Source organism: Macrobrachium nipponense, chromosome 46 (assembly GCF_015104395.2).
Source record: "Macrobrachium nipponense isolate FS-2020 chromosome 46, ASM1510439v2, whole genome shotgun sequence".
Lineage (NCBI taxonomy): Eukaryota > Metazoa > Arthropoda > Malacostraca > Decapoda > Palaemonidae > Macrobrachium > Macrobrachium nipponense.
In genome coordinates, this window is record NC_061106.1 from 36,166,858 (window position 1) to 36,190,187 (window position 23,330).

At 44.2% G+C, this 23,330-nt stretch overlaps 1 protein-coding gene across 11 annotated transcripts in view; it reads right to left on the reverse strand.

The window, feature by feature from the left end:
* The window catches only part of LOC135214905 (uncharacterized), a 119,930-nt gene that overhangs the window by 80,248 nt on the left and 16,352 nt on the right, over positions 1 to 23,330 (reverse strand). For all 11 annotated transcript variants that reach the window (XM_064249361.1, XM_064249362.1, XM_064249365.1 and 8 more), the window contains exon 2: positions 17,557 to 17,709. In XM_064249361.1, the coding sequence (XP_064105431.1) occupies positions 17,557 to 17,696 (140 nt within the window). In that variant the 5' untranslated portion in view covers positions 17,697 to 17,709. The remainder of the gene's footprint in view (positions 1 to 17,556; positions 17,710 to 23,330) is intronic.

A 23,330-nucleotide genomic window follows, 5' to 3' on the forward strand; every position in this document is an offset into this window, starting at 1 on the left:
GGCCAGGCTATCCTGTTACCCCTCTCCATAGGAGCGTGACACTTCCCTCACCCCCCCATAAGTGTTGCTCCCCCAACCGGAAATAAAGGAAAGCGTCTGAGAACAACACTAGGTCGGGGCTCAGAAGATTTAAGGAGAAGCCCTCTCGTAACTTCTGAGGGTCGAGCCACCATCTTAAGTGGACTTTTACCTTGTTGGAGATCCTTAGGATCGCATTCAGGTCCTCGATGTAGCGAACAGGTCTACTAGAGGACGTCCCCACAATCTCCATAATTGTTGACAGACTTCCTGGTGCAAGGTCCATTCTGTTGGTAGAATCTGATTTCGTCGACTGAGAAGGTCCGCCCTGACATTCTGAACCTGCCACGAATCTTGTCAGGATCTTGATGCGCCTTGCGTCTGCCCATAGCAGAACTTTCCTTCGCCAGGAGAAAAAGGGATCTGGAGTTGAGTTCCTCCCTGATTCTTTAGATACGCAAGGGCTGTGGTACTGTCTGAGTTGACTTGAACAACCTTGCTTGACAGTTTGTCTTCGAAGAACTGCAGCGACAGGAATATCGCTGCCAGTTCCTTTACATTGATGTGCCAGGCTACCTGTTCCCCTCTCCAGGAGCCTGACACTTCCTCCCCCCCTAGTGTTGCTCCCCAACCGGAAATGGAAGCGTCTGAGAACAACACTAGGTCGGGGCTCAGAAGATTTAAGGAGAAGCCCTCTCGTAACTTCTGAGGGTCGAGCCACCATCTTAAGTGGACTTTTACCTTGTTGGAGATCCTTAGGATCGCATTCAGGTCCTCGATGTAGCGAACAGGTCTACTAGAGGACGTCCCCACAATCTCCATAATTGTTGACAGACTTCCTGGTGCAAGGTCCATTCTGTTGGTAGAATCTGATTTCGTCGACTGAGAAGGTCCGCCCTGACATTCTGAACCCCTGCCACGAATCTTGTCAGGATCTTGATGCGCCTTGCGTCTGCCCATAGCAGAACTTCCTTCGCCAGGAGAAAAAGGGATCTGGAGTGAGTTCCTCCCTGATTCTTTAGAATACGCAAGGGCTGTGGTACTGTCTGAGTTGACTTGAACAACCTTGCTTGACAGTTTGTCTTCGAAGAACTGCAGCGACAGGAATATCGCTTGCCAGTCCTTTACATTGATGTGCCAGGCTACCTGTTCCCCTCTCCAGGAGCCTGACACTTCCTCCCCCCCTAGTGTTGCTCCCCAACCGGAAATGGAAGCGTCTGAGAACAACACTAGGTCGGGGCTCAGAAGATTTAAGGAGAAGCCCTCTCGTAACTTCTGAGGGGTCGAGCGAGCCACCATCTTAAGTTGGACTTTTACCTTGTTGGAGATCCTTAGGATCGCATTCAGGTCCTCTTTCGACGTCCATTCTTCCGCAAGGAAAAATTGAAGAGGCCTGAGGTGCAGTCTCCCCAGCGAGACAAACTTTTCTAGCGAGGAAATGGTGCCCAGCAGACTCATCCACTCCCTCACCGAACAAGCTTCTCTCTCTATAGGAAGGCTGCGACTTTCTCTAACCCCAGTCGCTGACGTTCCTGGGATGGAAACGCCCGAAAAGCCACTGAATCCATCTGAATCCCCAGATACACGATGGACTGTGTTGGGGTCAGATGCGACTTTTCGGAGTTGACCAAAAGACCCAGAGATTTTGCTAGGGCTAACGTAAACTGAAGGTCCTTCAGACACTTCTGCCTCGACGACGCTCTGATCAGCCAATCGTCGAGGTAGAGGGATATCCTGATCCCTGACGAATGGAGCCACTTCGCTACATTCCTCATTATCATTGTGAAAACCATCGGGGCCGTGCTGAGACCGAAACAAAGGGCTCTGAATTGCCAAACCCAACCCGTTGTCTAAGACGAATCTCAGGTACTTCCTTGAAAGAGGGTGGACGGGGACGTGGAAGTACGCGTCCTGCAGGTCCAGAGACACCATCCAGTCGCCAGGTCTCAAGGCTCCCAGCACCGACTGAGGCGTCTCCATTTTGAATTGATCTTTTCTACAAAAGATTGAGCCTGCTCACATCCAGGACTGGGTGCCAACCTGACGACTGCTTTTTTTCGGCACTAGGAAAATCCTGTTGTAGAAGCCGGTGACTCCAGGTCCAAGACTTGTTGCACCGCTCTTTTTTCGACCATCTGGTCTAACAGATCGAAAAGAATACTTTTCTTCTCTCCCTGATAAGATGGAGAGAGGTCTCTGGGAGTTGATGTTAAAGGAGGAGGATGTAAAAAGGGGATCTTGTACCCCCGCTCTACTATCTTGAGAGTCCAAGGATCCGCCCCTCTTTGCCTCCAAGCCTCCGCAAAGAATTTCAGTCTGGCCCCGACTGGCGTCTGAAGGACGAGATCTTCATTTGGTGGTTTTGGGTTTGAATGAAGCTCTTCCTCTCGAAAAACCTCTCCCTCGAGGAGCTGCTCTCGAGGGGGGTGCCCCGCGAAAGGGTTTGACTTTCTTCGGGGGTTTACTGAATGCCGAAGTGGAAGGAACTGCTGGACGTCTTGAAGACTGTACCAAGAGGTCCTGGGTTGCCTTCTCTTGCAAACTCGTTGCAAGATCCTTTACCATAGCCTGGGGGAAGAGATGGTCCGAAAGAGGCGCAAAGAGCAATTCCGCTTTCTGAGCGGGAGAGACCGACTTAGCGGTAAAATTGCATAGAAGAGCTCTTTTCTTCAGGAAAGCAGTTCCAAAATGAGAAACTAGCTCCTCCGAACCATCCCTGACGGCCTATTGTCCCATTACATGACAACACGCTGGACAGCTCCCCCAGACTGAGAGAATCAGGACTTCTAGACTGAAGGTCTAAAACACCCAGACACCAGTCTAGGAAAAAATTAAATTAAAGACATTTTAAGGTGCGAAGCAGTCCCTTCAAGTGGTGGTCCGTCTCCACAGGAGTCCAGGACACCTTAGCAGACGATAAGAGAGACCTCCTCTGAGCGTCCACTAAACTGGAGAAGTCACCCAGAGCGGACGAAGGAACCTTTACTCCCACGTCCTCCTTGGTTTCATACCAAATTCCTCCTTTCCCCCGGCCCGAGTCTAGAGGGAGGAAGGGCGAAAGTGGTCTTGCCCTGATCCTTCCTTCGAGACATAAAATCTTGAAGCTTCTTAAAAGCCCTCTTGGTCGACAGCGATGTCTTCATCTCGACGAACTCAGGGGTCTTAACGGTCTTGGAAGACGAAAGTTGAGAGGGAGGAGACCTAGGGGCTGCCGGCTGGAACTTCTCCCCAAAGGATGAACGTAAACAGCCTGACAAGAACCCTTACTTATAGTCCCGAGACAGCTGAAGCTACCGGAGGTTCTTCTTCGACGGAAACTCCCTGGACTACTAAGTTCCCCTTCCTCCCTAAGAGGAACTGGAGAACGTCCATCAGGAGAGGGCGTACGTCCAGCAGTCTCAATCCTGAACAATGACTTCCGTTGGTTGGAAGTACCCGCGGTACAGGTACGGAATCGCCCTTACGACGATCCTTAGAAGGACGGACATCTTGTGAAAAGGAGCGGGCCTTAGAAAGCAACGGGAATGTCTTCACATACAAGTAACTACGAGAGGAATGCGCGAGCTTCTGACGAGATGCGCCAAAGCCACGTCCATGCTTAGCCAAGCAAGCGTCCTGCGAGCGTCTTCCTCAAAAAGCGTCCTGCCTCGCTCGAAAAGCGTCCTGCTTCGAACGGCGAGCGTCCTCAAAGGCGTCCTGTCGATAACTCAAAGAGTCCTGCTTCGAACGCCGAGCGTCCTGCCGAGCGTCCTCAACAGCGCCTTGCCGAGAGCGCAAAGTGTCCTGCTTAGAACGCCGAAGCGTCCTGCGAAGCAGTCCTCAACAGCTCCCTGCCGAGAGCGCAAAGCGTCCTGCTTCGAACGCCGAGCGTCCTGGCGAGCGTCCTCTACTGAGAGAGCGAAAGATCTACTCGGAGAACGAGAACGGTGACGATCCGGAGGAGGAGAGAGAGATGAGCGAGACGAGAGAGAATGAGACGCTTCGTCCTCTTGACGGGCAGCCGAACGTCCTTCCTACGCTTAGGCTCGACTGCTGCTGGGCGAGTCCTCTGAGCCATCAGCGACGTAATCTGGTCCTGAAGGGACACTAGGATATCCTTCGTAGGTGACGAAGGGAGCAGAAGAAGGGGCAGGACTGAGCCTGCGAGAAGGCGAGGGGACGCCTCCTTCCTTCTAGCAGGTACAGCTATCTGCTCTCAGGTGAACACGCCTAGCGTGGAAACCAACGTCCTCGTCGGTAGAAAGCCTCCCTCTCTTCTGAGGAGGAAAGGCGTCATAAGCATCCTCTGACGAAAGCGGAGACATAGGACGTGAAGAGTCCTCAAAGCGAAAGAGCCTTTTCAAACGGACGCGAGTCTCTCCGAGCGCTCCACCCCTTGCGCGGGGAGGACGCTTCGTGGAGGACGAAAAGCAATCCTTCAGGACACGCGCTCGTGCGCGCGCTCCTTGGCAGCCTGGGATTTAGCAACAAGGCCTGCTGAAAGAAGGACGCCAGATCGGCGGGGAGCCCCCGTAACCCTGCTTGCGGCTTTCGAACATAACCCACTCCCTGAGTCCTGGGAGTCCGATAGAGGTCTAGGCCTAGAGGCATTATGGGCCGATCTGACGCCCCCTCCACAACACTAGGGGCACTAACACAAACTTTCACAGGGCCAGTTTCTAGGGCCAAAACTTTCGATTCGAGAGCGCGAATAGACTCAAGAATCAGAGAAAGGGTGTTACCTTCTCCAGACACAGCACTGGGGCCCGAAGGCAACAAAACAGGATTAGGTTGAGCAAAATCTACTGGTGTTAGAGGAGGAGAAATGTTACTTTCCTTACCTTTCGTAGAACTGCCCTTGGAGGAAGACCTCCTGACTCTATCGCGCTCCAATTTACGTCGATAGGTCTCATACATCTTCCATTTATCATCATCCAAATCCTGCATTCATTGCACCGATCATCAACCAAGCAAACATGCCCCCTGCAATCCATACAAACTGTGTGAGGATCAACTGAAGGTTTAAGAAGCCTCACCTTACATTCACTCCTCACACACACACTGAAACTTCCAGTACTTGATCCCGACATCATGTACACAGAAAAGCCAATCCAAAATAAAAAACCAATCCACTATTACGCGTGCCAATCCAACAATCCAGAAGTCGATACCAAAAGTCAATCCAGATAATATTAAGCGAGATAAATAAAAAATCCTAGACGGAGGTACTGTAAACAGTTGTTTGCAGCACCGGCGACAGAAAAAATATGAATAGAAAATGGGAATGGTTCCTGATATCCGCCTCCCAGCGGCGGGAATGGGTACTACCACCTGGCCGCCCCACTTCGTGTGCCGCGAGTTTTGAAATTCTGTCGGACGTCAGAAATACAGCTATATATATATCTGACAGGTAAGTTTCATGAACAAAATACAAATTTATTAAAAATTTGTCATTTGTTCATATACGAAACAAACCTTCGGTCTTAACATTGGGATAGATTTACTTTTGGTGGGAGGTAAAGTACTATTAACCAACTGAGAGTTTGCCACTGTTGATCAGTTTCCTGAATAGCAGTATTCTATGAAACAACTGACCAGTATTTCAGAATCTAAGATATACATGAATATCATAGAGTCAGACTTCTGGGTTTCTACACAATGTCATAGTTCATTGCCTCTGAGGAAGATAAGAACATCTGTTCTTCTACCAAACCAATTTATCCACCTATGTAGGTTTATTATCATTCCTCTCCCCCTTGCTAAAGAGAGGAATGTCTTGCTACTGATAGGTATCTTACGTTGACAATAACTCTATGGCTACTTCACTCACCTGTATCTTGTCTGTTCCAGCTTATGATGGTACTCTCTTCTTACTGCCCGAAGTAAATGAGACAGAAATTTGAAAAGGAAAGAGACCAGTTATCTCCTCCATTTCACATTCATACCATCATCTTAGACAAGATACCAACTGACCCGCCAGGGGTGCTGGATGAGTTACACAATTTGTTGAGCAGCCACCAAAGAACCCAAGGAAATTGTGTCCAAGGACCTGTGGGCAACCTCCTTTACATACAGGAAATTGAAAGTGGTTTGTCTTAACAATGACCCAACTCTCAAATTCCAATGAACAGACAGACACCTTTTTAAATTGCTCAATATAAGTTCATTCTTCTAAACGTCATGGGTTCTTGCCTTCCCTCCATCATTAGACTCTGGTTTCTGTTAAATAAGGCCCTTCTGGCACTTCTTTCCTGACTCGACCTGTCTCAACGAAAAGTCTTAGTCAAACAACATGTCGAAGAAGTACACCATTAAACGTCCAATGAACTGTGGGTAACATTCTTTATGTAGAACATGTAAAATGGTTTGATACAATCACAAACCAACTGTCACAATCATTTTAACAGATATGTTCTTAATTACCAGAAAGGCACGTATTCCTCTACTGACCTTCCCTTCTGTATGACCCAATTGGTACAACTTGACAACAAGGAGTAGGCTTGACTGATCGCCTCAAAAAATAAAAATACATGTACATGGAAATTTCTGACCACTTTTCCTCTGTTTGGCTTGTGTTCCCTTACATCTACCATATTTATGTTCTAGGTGATGTAGTTCTTTCGATAACCACAGAGTACTTTGACAAGTCAAAGCTGGCCCTCCTGAAGGTCTCTAACCCAAACTCACTCCATACTGAGCATGACTTAAAAACATGTTATTGTTATAATACAATTAAGTTTGTTCATACTTACCTGGCAGATATATATATAGCTGTATTTTCTGAAGTCCGACAGAATTTAAAAATTCGCGGCACACGCAGTGGGCGGCCAGGTGGTAGTACCCATTCCCGCCGCCGCTGGGAGGACGGAATATCAGGAACTATTCCCATTTTCTATTCATATTTTTTATCACCAGTGCCACTGTCTCCTGAGGGGAGGTGGGTGGGCACTTTAATTATATATATCTGCTGCCAGGTAAGTATGAACAACTTAATTGTATTATAACAATAACATTTTGTTCATGAAACTTACCTGACAGATATATATATAGCTGAATCCCACCTTCGGATGGTGGGAAGAGACAGAATAGGATTTTTGGGAAACTAAATTAAGTAGATGATATACATCTTGGTTCCTGACCTGTTAGCATAGCGACTTCGTGATTACTGTCACAAAGTCTGCTTTCTGCGTTACTAGAGTTGCCAGCGAGGTAGAGACCTTGTAATGCTGGTGCGCTCTAGATGATCTGTCAACGGGGGCGTGACCACAAATGTGACTAGACCATATGACCACTACTTCTGAGGGCACCGAAGCTAAAACCACCACCTGACCTAACCTATCAAAGTTAGTTCCATAACTTCTAGGCTAAAGAAAAGGAACGCGCCTCCAAGCGACCAACCCTTCAAAGTTTAAAGCCCACCTATCCCTTTTCTATAGGATAGGATTCGTGTTGCTTCTTGCACCCAATAATATATCTACGGATATGTATGGTCCTAGCGACTTACGGATCTGAAAATGTCCGTCTTCACATCCTTCGGGAGGGGTGTGAAGCGAACACAGAGTTTCTTCGCTAAAGCGTGGCACTCAGGATGTTACTGAGTGTCATGCTCTGTTGAAATGCTTCCGAGGCCGCGCCCTCACCTCTTGAGCATTCATATTAAGAAAAAATCTCAAATCTTTATGCAAACATAATGAATGAGACCTCTTAAAAGAACTCCTTGGCTATAATGCCAGGGTGTTCTTGGACATGAACCAGTCTGGTCTTTTTAACGGAACACCGCAGATTGTCGGAGTGTGAAGCGAACCCTGAGTTGCTTCGCAAAAGCGTGGCACTCAGGATGTTACTGAGTGTCATGCTCTGTTGAAATGCTTCCGAGGCCGCGCCCTCACCTCTTGAGCATTGATATTAAGAAAAAATCTCAAATCTTTATGCAAACATAATGAATGAGACCTCTTAAAAGAACTCCTTGGCTATCATGCCAGGGTGTTCTTGGACATGAAACTAGTCTGGTCTTTTTACGGAACACCGCAGATTGTCTGTTGACTTGACTTCTATAGTTTTATCAAGATAAAACTTGAGAGACCCTACAGGGCACAGGACTCTCTAATGCCCTTGCCCAATAATTTGTGCCATACCCTTGGTCTCCAAGCTTCGGGTCAATGGTTAGACAGGTTTTCGTTCTTATCAAGAACGGAAGGCTTAGCGGACAGACCGCATTATGTCCTTTAAAGCCAAAACCTCTGATGATGGCTAAAACCTCACTAACCCTGCCTTTTCCGCCGTGGCTAGAGCGGTTAGAATATTAGCCTTTCTGGTCACGTGTATTAAGTTCGCAGAAAGGATAGGTTCGAAATGCTTTTGGCATCAGAAACTCAGACTACGTCTAAGTTCCATGCCGGAACCTTTGATCCAGAGAATTTCAAGATCTCCCCAGACCTCAAAGATCGTGAAGCTTTGTTGTTTGACAGAACCGAATCTCTGAGCCTAGAGGCCGTCAACAACATATTTGTTAAATATTCTACAATAGTTAGGACTTCTATCTTATTTCATACTTCATACGGAAAGATAGAACCATAACGAAATTCACAGAGGTCGAGGTGGAGGAACAGTCATTTCCCTTCACTACCTCCAGAAACGGCCCCCTCCGATTGAAAACTGAAAATAGGCAGCACTGCTTTGCCTTGGCCAAGAGACTGCCATTAATCTTGAAGCTCTTATCGCTTCTCGATAGTCTGAACGCCTTCAGAGTCAGAGAGGAGAGATATTAGATACTTCACTAAGTGACGATGTTAGATTACACAGATTCTCTCGGGAAGGTCTTTGGACAATTCTCTGAATTACCTGACCTCTGTGAATCCAACCTCTTAGAGGCCAACATGTGGCGACTAAAGCTAATCCTCTAGGATCATGAATAAGGGAACAACTTAAGAGGAAGCTCCTTCGTCTTCAATATTACGAAAAACTTGACGAAAGGACGCCCTCAGTCTCTCCTCACTTTCGACATACTTCTACCAAGTGAGGATTACTCAGACGTCAGTAGTTGTTGCCTTCGATCGAGAAGACCCGCACGGACGTGCACTAGTTTAACGAACCTCTTGAGGATCGTTACGTTCCGTGCCCAAGCCCATAACCAATTCTCTCTTCTCGAGCTATGAGAGAGCTGAGAAATTATCCGAGATGATTTGGGCCACTCGATCCAACCTCACCCTTCGAGGAACTGGAGAGCCGACCAATTTGGCTTCCAATTCTTCCAGACAATGTGCCAGAACATCTGTTTTTTCTCTGTTCGGATGTCTGGCACCCTCTCGCTATCACCCGAGGTGATCCTCAAGCCGTTGAGAGAAAATTAGAATTACAAGATCTTTGATGTTATTCCAATTTCTTCGTGAGGAAAATTTGTAGAGGTCTGAATTGCTGTTTATTCAGGGAAAACAAGCTTCTCCAGCGAGGAAATGGTCCCCAGCAAACTCATCCATTCCCTCACTCCGCCTGCTTCCTTCCCTAAATAAGGCTGCGCTTTGCATAAGCAGGAGAGCATTATTATAGTGCTATGCCGCGGTAGATTCGTACAGAATGTTACCGTGCGGTAAACCCGCACCTAACAAGTATAAAAGATATCTTGTTGAAATTTTCTAAGTAAACGGCAGGTATGATAATTCAAGATTACTAGAAATTTCCTCAACCCGAGGCTAAAATCCCATGATTGTAGGGCAGAGAGACGGGTTTATTCAGCCATTCCCGCAAGGGAGAGAGACGTAACCAACCGCGCATGACACCGAGCTAGCCGGTACTGCGTAGATCACAGTAACAGCAGCCTTGATCATCGTCTCGCTATGTGCCTGAGTTGCCAGCTACTCCTTTTTACGAAGGGATAGTATGAAATTATCGAGCACAAAGGGAACTCTCAAGCAGGCATATTTAAACGAAACAAAATTCGCTAAATACAGAAGCTGAGTTGGTGTTGCAGTTCAATTAGAATACTTCTCGTCTAAGTCGCAATCCGTAGAATAACTAGGATATGCGCCTACCCCCTCTGGACAATTCAACTGCTTAGTAGAATCATGTCGCGAGGTTAATATACGTAGTATATTTATAGTATTCTGAACAACGATCTCCATCCTAAATTCTTTCCTTCAAGAAAACAAAATAATGATTGGAGATCGACCACTTCGATCTCTATCAAAAGAGTGAAGGAGAAGTCTTCCTCGAAGGAAAGCTTCAATGGTGAACAGAATACATCTGCCTGAGTTGCCAGCTACTCCCTTTACGAAGGAATAGGTATGATATTATCGAGCAAAAGGAAACTCTCAAGCAGGCCTATTTAAACGAAACAGAATTCGCTAAATACAGAAGCTGAGTTGGTGTTGTCGTAACAATACCTGAAGAGTTGTTCTTACTCCGAAAACTCTTGGAAGGTTGAAGGGAGTCAAATAAATACATTAGAACAACAGTTCTTTCGGCTTCTATCCGCAGAGGTAAATACGATATGCGTATATGACTCGACCCATGCGTTAGCAAAATGACGAAACAAAGATAAACTACGTAAGTATTGTAGTAATTTTGAAACATCGAATTCTCTACTACATCTTTCCTGACGAGGAAGAGAGAAAGAAAGGAAAAAGACTGTCCACGTTCTAATGAACGAGACTTTTAAAAGAACTCCTTGACTCTTTGCCAAGACACTTTTCCAAGAAAAGGGAGTAACATTCGAATAGAGATCATCAAGAGAGAACCGAGGATCGAAAAAGACCGTTCAATGTTCTTATGATTATTGGACAAAAGACTTCCTGGATAGTCTACAAGTCTTTCTCTAACCCCGGATGAGCCTCTGAAAATGAATGAGAGCTCTTCCGAAATTTGTTAATGAGTTTATCCTCTTAAACGATAAAAAACGTTAAAATCTATGTCAATGAGAACTACCCCATTTATGAGGGGTCCCCCACTTAAATGACAATGGGGAAAATGTCCTGACTTGACAAAACTATTAGCACTTTGCTAATAGGGGGAAAACCCTTTAACATGACCGAAAGTCACCCAGGAATCCGAGTATATAATCTTCCCGATTCTCAAAGAAATCGATGAAGAGGAAAGAGGGATCGAAGAAAAAATTCGGGTATGTCTCTCCGCTAACTCCGAATCCTTTTAAAAATTTCTGTAAAGAAATGTCCTCAACAGCAAATAAGACGCCTTCAACAAGTCTTTTCTCTCGCAAAGCGTCCTGCCGAGCTTCCACGAAGCGTCCTGGCGAATGTCCACAAAAGCGTCCTGCTGAGCGTCCTCAAAAGCGTCCTGCTGAGCGTCCTGCTTAGCGTCCTGGAAAGCGTCCTGCTGAGCGTCCTCAAAAAACGTCCTGCTTAGCTACGAGCGTGTCTTGAGCAGAGAACACAAGTCTTCTAACGACGTTTCAGAGAGGAAACTCGTTGAGCGCCTTGATGCATGCAAGGCCCGCCAAGAGGCGTCCTGGCAAGCGACCTTGCCACATCTCATGTTATGACGAACCGCGTTTTTGCGTATGACATTGAATATTTTTAAGGGACGTCCTCATGCGAGTCTCCATGGAGAGCCGCACGCTGCTCCTGAAGATGTGAACACTAAAGGAAGACGTATGGCTTTCGTCTTCCGCAAGGTGCTTGCCGAGCGTCCTGGAGAATGTCTCTACTTATAGGACGTCGAGCACCTCCAAAAGCTTTCTCACGTCTAAATTGCCCTTCTTATGCCGACCAGAGACATAAGTTGTTTGACTGTGCAAAGCAGCTTGCCGGCCGTCAAACTTATCAGCTTGCTTTATCGAAGTAAAGCGAACGTTACATAACGTATACGGAGCGCAATGAGGAGAGGAGACGAATACGGAGTTGCTCCTCCAAAAGGTGGAATCAAGAATGTCCTTGATTACCAAATTCTTTTGGAATGCTAGCGAGGTTGAAACAGCTCTAACTTCATGAGCGTTCACTCGCAGGAGGCTCAAATCACTCTTCTGGCAAGATGAATGAACCTCCTTAATAATGTATAAGTGATATATACATGAGCGTTCATATACATGAGCGTTCATATACATGAGCGTTCACTCGCAGGAGGCTCAAATCACTCTTCTGGCAAGATGAATGAGCCTCCTTAATAATGTATACATGATGTATACATGAGCGGTCACTCGCAGGAGGCTAAAATCACTCTTCTGGCAAGATGAATGAGCCTCCTTAATAATATAAATGATATATACATGAGCGTTTCTCGCAGGAGGCTCAAATCACTTTCTGGCAAGATGAATGAGCCTCCTTAAATGTCCCTTAGGAAAAGAGCCAGTGCATTCTTCTAAAAGGGAAAATGTGGTCTCTTTACTCTTTCATCCTCTCGTGACGAGAGAGAGGACGTGAAGCGTCCTCTTCTCTAAAGCTTCTTTAGGGGGCGCGAGTCCTTCCGAGAACTCCAACCCCTGTGTGGGGAGGACGCCTCGGAGGACGAGAAGCAATCCTTCAAGATCGTGCACGTGCACGATCTTTAGCAGCCTGGGAAGAGTCAACAGGTTCTGCCGAAGGGACGCCAGATCGGTGGGGAGCCCCGTAACCCTCTTGCGGCTTTCGACATGCCCTCTCCCTGAGTCATGGGAGTCCGACAGAGGTCCAGGCCTAGAGGCATTATGGGCCGATCTGACGCCCCCTCCACAACACAAGGGGCACTACACTTCACAACACTGATTGGAGAGCGAGCACTTTAGTCTAAGATTACTTGATGTAATCCTTTAGCAGACACTTCTTCTAGGCTCGTAAGCCATACCACAGGGTTAGGCAAAATAAAATCTACAGGAGGTTAGAAGGTTCATTATTTCTAACTTCTGTTTACTGTGGAGGAAAACTCCTGATTCTAACACGCTCTAAAATGCGTAAATGAATCCTCCTTTTTCCGTAATCAGTCACACATTAGACTAATTACCTTATGCAAAGAAAACATGTAAACGTCATATATACTAAGCGAGTGTCTACCGAAAGTTCAGGTAGCCTCACCTTACCATGCAGACAACAAAGTCTGAAACTAGGCTAACTAGCTTCAGACATCAAATGCAATGAAAAAATTTACGATAGCGTATGCCTAGCCACAAATCCAAGTTAATAATCGAAAGAATAATTAGGATACTTAAGTGGCTAATGAAGTTTCAAAATCCTAGGCGGAGGTCTGTAAACAGTTGTTTACCGACCGGCGACAGAAAAAAATATGAATAGAAAATGGGAATAGTTCCTGATATCCGCCTCCCAGCGGCGGGAATGGGTACTACCACCTGGCCGCCCACTGCGTGTGCCGCGAATTTTTAAATTCTGTCGGACTTCAGAAAATACAGCTATATATATATCTGTCAGGTAAGTTTCATGAACAAAATGTCATCATGACCTGTGCTACATTGGCTCATTATTCTGGATTCTGACAACAGCTCCACAAGATCTTTGTCTACTGACAGAATGCCTTAATGGACAGAAACCTCCTCTATAAAGGCAGTCACAGCCGAATGGTCATTCTGTATATGAGACGAAGAACTGAAGTCGTGTTACATTCGAGCTGATGCTCTGCACACAAAATCTTAAAACTCTTAGTTTGAAAAGGGATACTGAGCAAACTTCAGACCCCGAGATATTAATTCTACATATCGGTGGTGCCTCTTCCCCACACGAACCTGGTAGAGAAGTTTGTGCTAAGATAATCCTTATCAGTCACTCATCTTGGGTCCTCCTCAATTAGCAGACAGGTCTTACGTAGGTCTTCAATCATACGGAAGATATCATAGGAAAACCCAAGGGAATATCCTGTGATAATATATTCTACTCGGACACATCCTAATTATCCTACTGTCCAAGGAATTAACCTGTTAACAGGACAGGGGTCATTCTTCATAAGGAATGTTACTTTCCAACCACAAAACACCCTATGCGGTGATCTGTTACAATATACGGACATATGTTCAATATGTTACCTTCCAAAGAGAAACCCTATATTGCCAGAAACCACCATGCCATGGTGCTATTCTCGAACAACCTAGTACAGAATTGTACCCAATGTCATTTCACCCAACCTCACTCTTGAAGAATGGGAAATGCTCCACCTTCCTCTTCCAGAACTCATGGAGTTTTAATTACTTGCTTCAGCCAACTGAAGCTCGAACCCACTATGCTATGTTCATGACTTCAATACTTAGAAACTAGGCCAGGATGGAAGAGACCCTTTTGAATATGCTAGGTTAGTCTAGCAAACAACCACTTGGACTAGGCTAAGTAGGTAAGGTCAATTCCGAAATGGTTAACTTATTTCAAGTTGGCAAGACCAGGTTCACACTAGCTTGGTTAGGTTAGGCTAGGTTAATTCTTCCACCAATTAGGCTAGGCTAACTCCTCCATCACTTAGGCTAGGCCAAGTCCATCAAAGAAGTACGCTAACTGTCTAGGCTAGGATAGACTAGCTTAATCTAAAAACTCAATGACTTAGGTTAGGGTAAAGTCGTCCAAGAAAGTTTGGACTATACATGCTAGGCTACAACCACAACCTGCTAGGCTAAGGTGGTAAAAGTGTTCCAAATGGGTTGCCTAGGCACTAGTCTATGCTCGGCTATGCTTAGAACCTTACTACTCAGACCAAGCTAAGATAATAAAGGCATATTCAAGTAGCAAGGCCATGCTAAGTCATCAACCCATTGTTAGGCTAAGTTGACATGTATGACGTGTAATGCTGGAACCAGCTAACCCAGGAGTTAGGCTGAGCTAACTAAGAACTGTACCACCCAGACTAAGCTATCCTACGAGAAAATTCACCTCTCTCCAAAAGTGCGTGCTCCCGAAATGTACTGGTAATTATAAAGATGCCACCGAAGATGAGAGGTTGGCAGCAGTAAGCTGTGACATCATGACTACTGCCATTTTGATAGCGGTTTTGGCTATGACGTCGTCACGCTTGATGGAAGTGTGAGGCTGCTGATGGTACTCTTGCTGCCAAGACTAAGAGACCCAAACTACTGTAGCATTGCTACTTTTTACAAGGATGTGACAGTCCTGGCTTGAAGATGAATAAGAAATTATTCTTCTCCTTTTGGCACGAGGATCAGTCACGAAGTCCCTGATTCTAGCATTCTCCAACTCATCACAGCTACACTAGACCAAGCTTCCATCAGTCACTTGTTTGACAATTACAACTACTTCCTGTGCTTTCTTATATTAGAGATGTTACAGTCCTGGCTCAAAGATGGAGAAGAAACTTCTCCTCTTGGCTCAATGATCAGCCACAAAGTCCCTATTCTTCAAGGATTGGCAGATCGCACTGGCGTCAGTGTCACCTAAGCTTGTTGACGCCTAAGCGGAAGGAGACAGAGGAAAGACTTGTGTCTTTTCCACTATGAGTTTGTTATATCTCCTAACACTTCCAATTTCTCTCTCAAAAAAAAATGTGTCAACAAATCCGAAAGTGTAATTGTAATGTACTCTTGTACCTCGAAGAAGCAAAAATGGAAGCATGTCTTCGTGTAGGACGCAGCTGTGAAGTGACGTCATGGTGGGCGCCATGTTCATGACATCACTGAACATCTTGAATGCGAAGCCAGCATTCGACACGAAGTGCAAGGCTGTTGTTGTTATTCTTGTAAGTATAGCAACCTGACTCAAAAGGCTGCGGTGTTGTACTATCTGTTTCTCTACAAATGTTGACACATTCGACCGCCATTCAGTGCATATCAGGGCAGAAAGGACATCCAGTGTGGGAACCTGGATGGCAGCGTGACGTCATATAGCAAACCAACTGCCCTTCCTGGGTTGGTACTCCTGATAGGCCTAACACCAATCGCACACCTCCAGTAAGTCTGACCACGTATTTGGAATGAAAACAAGATGGCGATGCACACTTCTCCACGCAGGAATAGGAGCACAATTAGTCAAATTTACTTCCCAAAGCACATCCAGATACATCCAAGCTTTGGATTCACAGGCAAGCTATATGATATATGTGAAAACCAAAGTACAGACAGCGAATTAACTGTATCTGAAGAATTTCTGCACCTACGACCTACTATATGATGTGTACCCCGACATCAAAAGCGTCAAAAATAATATCCGGCCGTTTATCTGCTTCTTGTGATTTTCAGGAAATCTCGAAGCATGAGAAGGCTCCATGTTCACAATAGTGCCCAGAAATTCCAAACGCAACAGATTCAAAACAACAGGGGGCAAACTAAACCGGCTTTAAAAGGATGGAAGCAAAGCACGTCCTCTCTTAAAGGCAGTAAGAAAATAACTAACGGGGTCACGAGTTAAAGAGGGGTCTGTGGGTGACTCCACATGACTCATGACCAAGCATAGATGCCAATAGTCCCTTGCGTACACAATTATTTTAAACTTTATTGGTTTCCAGCTGGCGCTAAGTATTTATCCTAATGTTAAGACCTCAGGTTTGTTTTGTACATAAACAATTTTCCTATTTGCAGTATTTTTCACTGAGAAATATCTACAAATTACTGTATTTTCAAGAACTGAGAAATATCTACAAATTACTGTATTTTCAAGTATTCACTGATCTTAGCTATTTGTGCTGGGGGGGGTCTGGTAACCTTCCCTCATGAATAATGGGGATCTACTGTAAAGGCTGTAAATTAAATGAAGTAGAGTTGTCATTTCACCAGTTTTAGATGCTGCTTTTGCCTTTTCCAAAACATTTTGCAGCCTGAGCACTATTTACTTCCTCAGCTACAGCTACAACTTTAAATCTTTACAGTATGTACTTTCAAAACGCCTTCTCCTCCATTGTGTGAAGCATGAATACAAACTTTTTGTTATATTTATTTTTATTTACTGAAATCAACATTGAAAATGAGCACGTTTCCAACTTGACAACAACTGTAACACATTTCTTAATAAACGTGTTAAATACGGTACTGTCGGCAAACAGCTTTTCCTTGCCGTTTGATGTGATAACTAACACTGGGAAACAGCAGTTTCTCGATTTGGTTGCTTGTCAGTGTTAGCTGCTGTTTATCAGTGTTTTGCATCCAAAATTAAGTGGTTGTTACAAGATATACGTAGTATGAATTTTTAGATAAGCCACAAGATTGGTAAGCCTGGTTGTAGGTATGAAGATTTGTATTTAACCTACTGAACATTTGCTTCTATATCTATTATTTAGTTAGAAGATAACATATATATCATATGCATTATCCGTGGAATCTATCAAAACTAAGCCAGGCACGGGAAGCCCAACTTGTATAATCTACCAAAAAAAGAAACCCTTAAATTAAGCCCAGCCTTATGTAATCTACTGAAATGCATCTCACACTATATGTAAGTGATGAAATCATGCTTAGGTACAAAATTTTAAGGATCGCATGATACAAGAGTATACTATATTCATATTAGTTATTTTGATGACATGTTTCTGAGTCTTATAAGCTTTTGTTGCCCTAAACTATGCTTTTATATTTTTAGGAGCAAGCTTCAGTTCCAAAATAAAGAAAAAATCCAGAATGTTAAACACAGCTGGCCCCAAAGGCTTTGGATAAAGGATTGTCAACCTGTACTCACTACTTAAATAGGAAATACTCACCCATTAAATCCTGGTCCACCGGGACCTCCTCTGCCTCTAAATCCTCCACCACGTCCTCTTCCTCTGAATCCTCCACCACGCCCTCTGAAACCATTCTGTGGGCCACTCTGGCCTGGGGGGCCACCAGCATCACTATCCATTTTTATGAGGTACCTACAAATAATAAAAGTATATTATATAAAATCACTGATTAAAAGGCAATTTCTTCAATCATAATTTGCAGTCACTGGGAAAGGTAAGAAATATACCCGACAGAAAATGAGTATGACACGAAATTTAGAATTGTGAAATTTAATGGTTTTTTTTTTATCATTCTACATCAGAAAGAGGAAAGTTGGACAATAGTATACAAATTTTCATAATGTCCTTACTTTATTTGCAAACATAAAATCAAATTTTCTCAACCAAGCTAATTTAGTATTTTGAATTCACTCTTAAAATTTCCTCTTCAACATCATTGTTAGAAGTTCAACTCAAAACATTGAGACTAAGCTTTTAGCTTTGCATCCTCACAATCACGTGCTTAAATATCATTTCCATCATGTGGCATGAGAGAGAGAGAGAGAGAGAGAGAGAGAGAGAGAGAGAGAGAGAGAGAGAGAGAGAGAGAGAGAGAGAGAGAGAGAGAGAGGCGCTTATATACTGCCTGGAGGCAAGAATTCAAGGGCACTACCTATGACTGGGATGAAAATTTCAAGAGCTGCCAAGTATATGAAATTCAAATTTCAAATATTTTTTATGGTGATTAGAGAAACATCAAATATGTTCTTTTGTATACTGTTATAACACGTGATAATAATCGGACACACCAAATTTCGTTACCAATCCGGTTCGTCACCACGAATACTCCATTGTCAAACCTGTTTTGTCACCATTAATCCCGCTTTCCTTAGACTGCAATAATACACCTCCACCCTTATATTTTTTTTCTCTCGTGTTGTGCGTCGATATTCACTAATCAGGGCGTTCACTACGTCGATATTCACTAATCAGGGCGTTCACTACAGAGTAGTGTACTATTTTTATGGGTTTACCATTTTTATGGGTTTACCATTCCGCTGAAATTATGCTCCATTGTCATAAGCAATAAAATGACAAATTTTTAATCCTTAACAATAGGATAACTTTCCAAGTGCCAGCTGGTAACATGTTAACACAATCACAGATAGTAAAGCAAGGAATCGGCGAGATCTGGCAACTCTTTGTGCGTACGAGGTGATAGCTGGTGTTAAGGTGTTAAACTGTCTTTGTCCTCCAAAACAACATATATGTAATAATGCTACATTGTAAGGCAAACTAATAAACTTCAAATGTTTTTGTCCTCCAAAACAACTTTGATAATACAATTAATTACATACAATTAGGGTAAAACACCGCTGTGTGACCATTGATCTGATGAAAGGCCACTTTTTTCGCTCGATATTTAATTGGTGAAACGATACAATTGAATATTTAAGCATACCATTCAAAAGATTGAAGTTTCATCAACAAAATGAGATATATGAAACCACCATATAAAGTAGAATTAGCATGTGAAGTCTTCCTAAATTATGTATTCAAGGCAGTATATAAATCCAATATGGTGTGGTATGGTTGCGAGTGCAATTTGGTTCTAAACTCACGGCCACGTCCTTCCCAGCTCTCACTTGAACAATGTGTATATATGTAATGTTTACTGATATTACTCAAGACTAGTTGTAATCAGCACACTAAAACAACATTTTGTTGCCTATACCAGTGAAAGTATATTAATCTTATTTCCAGGGTCATGTTTTGAACTGAAATGCATTTCTATCTTGTAATCGGTGGTTTTATCCTTACTGCCATCACAACTGGAACTCTACAGTGCTTATTTGAGTGTAACTGCCGTATATACTCGCGTATCATGCGACATTTGAAACCCTTATTTGGGAGCTGATTTTATGGGGGTCGCATCTTACATGAGACAAAATTCAAGTATGTAATAATCATATAACTTAATTAGTAAGCGGTAATAAAAAATTACAAGATAAAGGATGATCTTTTTCCATGGATCTTTTAAAAAGTTATGTTTTATTTCACTGCATCTAATAATATTATAAGTATTTTCATATTACTATTTGTTTGTATTATAAAACAAAATACAAACATAGCAATTATGTTTTGGTTTGAAAATCAGCTGGGGGCGATTGAGAGTGAGTTTGTTTTGCTGTCGAACATCAAATCCGGGCGACTTTCTTGCTTCTAGTTAGCGTAAATGAATCTCGAGATACTCTTTATATGAGACATGGTTATTTTACGTTATACAAAGTGTTTTAAAGTAGAAATATCACTTTAAAACGTATGTGAACGAAATTTAGTTATTTTTTCACTAGTAGATGGCACTGAGGGCATGTTTATTGCGTAAACAAAAATCAACAGATTCCGTTCAATATTTTCACTTTATCTCATCAGAATACTATGAGCTTTACGTATTTATCTTGTATTTGAGTGAAAACAGTAAAATGATATTGTTATGATACAATAAAGTTTGTTCATACTTACCTGGCAGATATATATAGCTGTATTCTCCAAAGTCCGACAGAATTTCAAAAACTCCCGGCACACGCAGTGGTCGGCCAGGTGGTAGTACCCATTCCCGCCGCTGGGAGGCGGGCGTAAGGAACCATTCCCATTTCTGTCAGATTTTTCTAGTGCCACTGTCTCCTGAGGGGGAGGTGGGTGGCACTTTGATTATATATATCTGCCAGGTACGTATGAACAAACTTTATTGTATCATAACAATATCATTTTGTTCATGAATCTTACCTGCCAGATATATATATAGCTGAATCCCACCTTTGGGAGGAAGGGGGAGACAGATTTGATTTTGGGAAACAATTTCATATATATGATTGATATTTTGGTTCCTTAACTGTTAGCATAGCTGACTTCGTGAGTACCGTCACCCAAGTCTGCATCTGCTTTACTAGAGACTCCAGCTAGGTAGTGACCTGTGAAGCTGTTGAGTTCTAGAGGATCTGTCAACGGGGGGGGCGTGACCACAATGCAACTAGATCCTATATTATAGACCTCCAATTTCGGTGTACTGCATTCCTAGAGGTGCCAGCAAGGACGTGACCTGTGTAGCTGGTGCGCTCTAATGAACTGTCACGGGAGCGTGACCACAATGTGACAGATCATATAGGTGTTGTTTAGAACACCGAATGCTGTTATGCTTCACTGGAGGGGTGCCAGCAAGGACGTGACCTAAGTAGCTGGTGCGCTCCAGATGATTTTGTCAATGGGGGCATGACCACACTGTGACAAAAACATTTACCCTACTATGAGGCGAAGCAAAAAACATTACCACCTGACCTAGCCTATCTGGTTGAAACTTCGTAAAACCAAGGCTAATGGAGGGAAGGCCGCCTAAGGCGGCCTACCCAAGACCACAAAAAACTAAACACCTACATAACATAATAAAAATAAAAAGAAATAAAATTAAAAAGTCCAAACTAACATATTATTTTCTAAAAAGATAGGAAGAGTGCTACTCTCTGTCCCCAATATATTGTCTGCTGCGACATATGGGCCCCAAAGAGTAGCAGTTCTCGTATGTAATCCTCACCTCCCGAATGGTAAGGGAGAGGCAAACTCCGAATTACTACGCCAAAATGTGGCATTCAAGATGTCATTGAGTGCCATGTTCTTTTGGAAGGCTACCGACGTAGAAATAGCCCTCAGTCCATGCGCATTCACCTTCAACACTTTCATATCACTGTCTTGACAGGATGAATGCACTTCCTTGATGGTGCCCCTCAAGAAAAAAAGCCAAAGCATTCTTTGACACTGGTAACCTTGGCTTCCTGACCAAACACCACAAGTTATCAGAAGGACCTCTTATAAACTTGGTTCCTATCTTTTCAGACGGAGGGTTGACTTCCTAGCTATTGCTTAGGAGTCTGCTTCGTCTCAAGAGCCTCAGCGAGGATGTGACCTATGGGTAAGAGTTCTTGTGGGTTTGCCGATGGGGTCTTATCCACTTACTCGGCAAAGCCTAACTGGCATTTGTCAATGGGTGCTAACCCACTCATATGACCATATACCTATGCCTATTAGCATAATTAAGGAGCACAACACTGATCCCGATCACCTGATCCTAACACGAGGGTTAGCGCTTAATTTTAAAAAGAGTTAAACTAAAAATTAACTCACTAGTTAAGGATCAGTGTCGGCTCCCTATCCCAGCAACGTATCCGCAGACACAAACAACCAAGAGAAAAGGATCTCTTGTAGGTTGAATTGACATCCTTCGTTGTAACGGGAGGTCAACACAGAATTGCATCTCCCGTAAGTGACAGCTCATATGTCCTTTATGACTATTGTTATGGAACCAAGAAGAATTCATAAAAGCTCGCCACTTCATGCATAGGTTCAAACGGACTGGACATGAGGAACTTCAGAACTACATCCAAGTTCCAAGACGGCAACTTGGGTTGTTGAACCTTCATCGTTTCGAAAGATCTCAAGAGATCGTGAAGGTCTCTGTGTCCCCGCCAAGTCCAGGCCTCTGTGCCTAAAGACAACTAAAAGCACACTCTTATAACCCTTGATTGTAGAGACTGCAAGTTTTAGATCCCTTCTCAGAAAAAGAAGTCAGCAATCTGGCTCACAGGTCGTGGTGGAGGAAAATGCGTTCTTCTTGCACCAACTCCTGAAGACTATCCACTTCGATTGTACACTGCGTTGGAAAACGCTCTTCTTGCACTGGCGATAGCTTTCGCCATTGACGTATAGAAGCCTCTCGCTCTGGCCAACTTTTGGATAGTCTGAATGCAGTCAGACTCAGAGCGAAGAGGCTTCTGTGGTACCTCTCGAAGTGGGGCTGTCTGAGTAGATCTGTCATTACTGGAAGCGTCCTCGGGAAAGTCTACTGCAAAGGCCATGACCTCTGTGAACCACTCTCTCGCAGGCCAGAACGGGGAGAACAAAGTCATTCTCGTCCCTTCCGACACCGCAGCAAACTTTCTCATGACTTCCCCTAAGATCTTGAACGGGGAAAAGGCGTACAGGTCCATCCCCGTCCAGTCCCAGAGACTCCCCAGTACAGTGGAAGCCTCTTCGTTCTGGACGTCGCAAAGATATCCACGAGCGGACGTCCCCATAACCCCAACAGCTCTTGGCATACCTCCAAAGCAGAGTCTACATCGGTTGGCAGAAGTTGACCTCGTCTGCTGGAGGAGATCTGCCCGACATTCTCTACTCATGCTACAAACGTTCGTAAGGATCATGACGTCCAGTGCCCTTGCCCACAGCAAGATCTCCTTTGCCAGAGCAAAAAGGGACTGAGACGTGTTCCTCCCTACTTCTTCAAGTACGCCAGAGCTGTGGTGTTGTCTGAGTTGACTTGGACTATTCGACGAGAGACTTTTTCTTGGAAAAACTGGAGAGCTAAAAAGATGGCTGCCATTTCCTTTAGGTTTATGTGCCAGGACACCTGTTCCCCTCTCCAGGTGCCTGCACTTCTTTCCCCCTAATGATGCTTCCCATCCCGTGGTGGACGCGTCGGAGAACAACACTAGGTCGGGGCTCTGAAGCCTGAGAGACACGCCCTCCGACAGCTACACTGGATCTAGCCAACATTTCAAGTGATGTTTTACCTCTCCTGAAATTTCCAAGATCATGTGTAGATTCTTGTTTTCTTTCCAATTGTACTTGAGAAAAAAAAATGTAACGGTCTGAGGTGCAGTCCTCCCCAAGGAAACAAACTTCTCCAGCGAGGAAATGGTCCCCAGTTAGACTCATCCATTCCC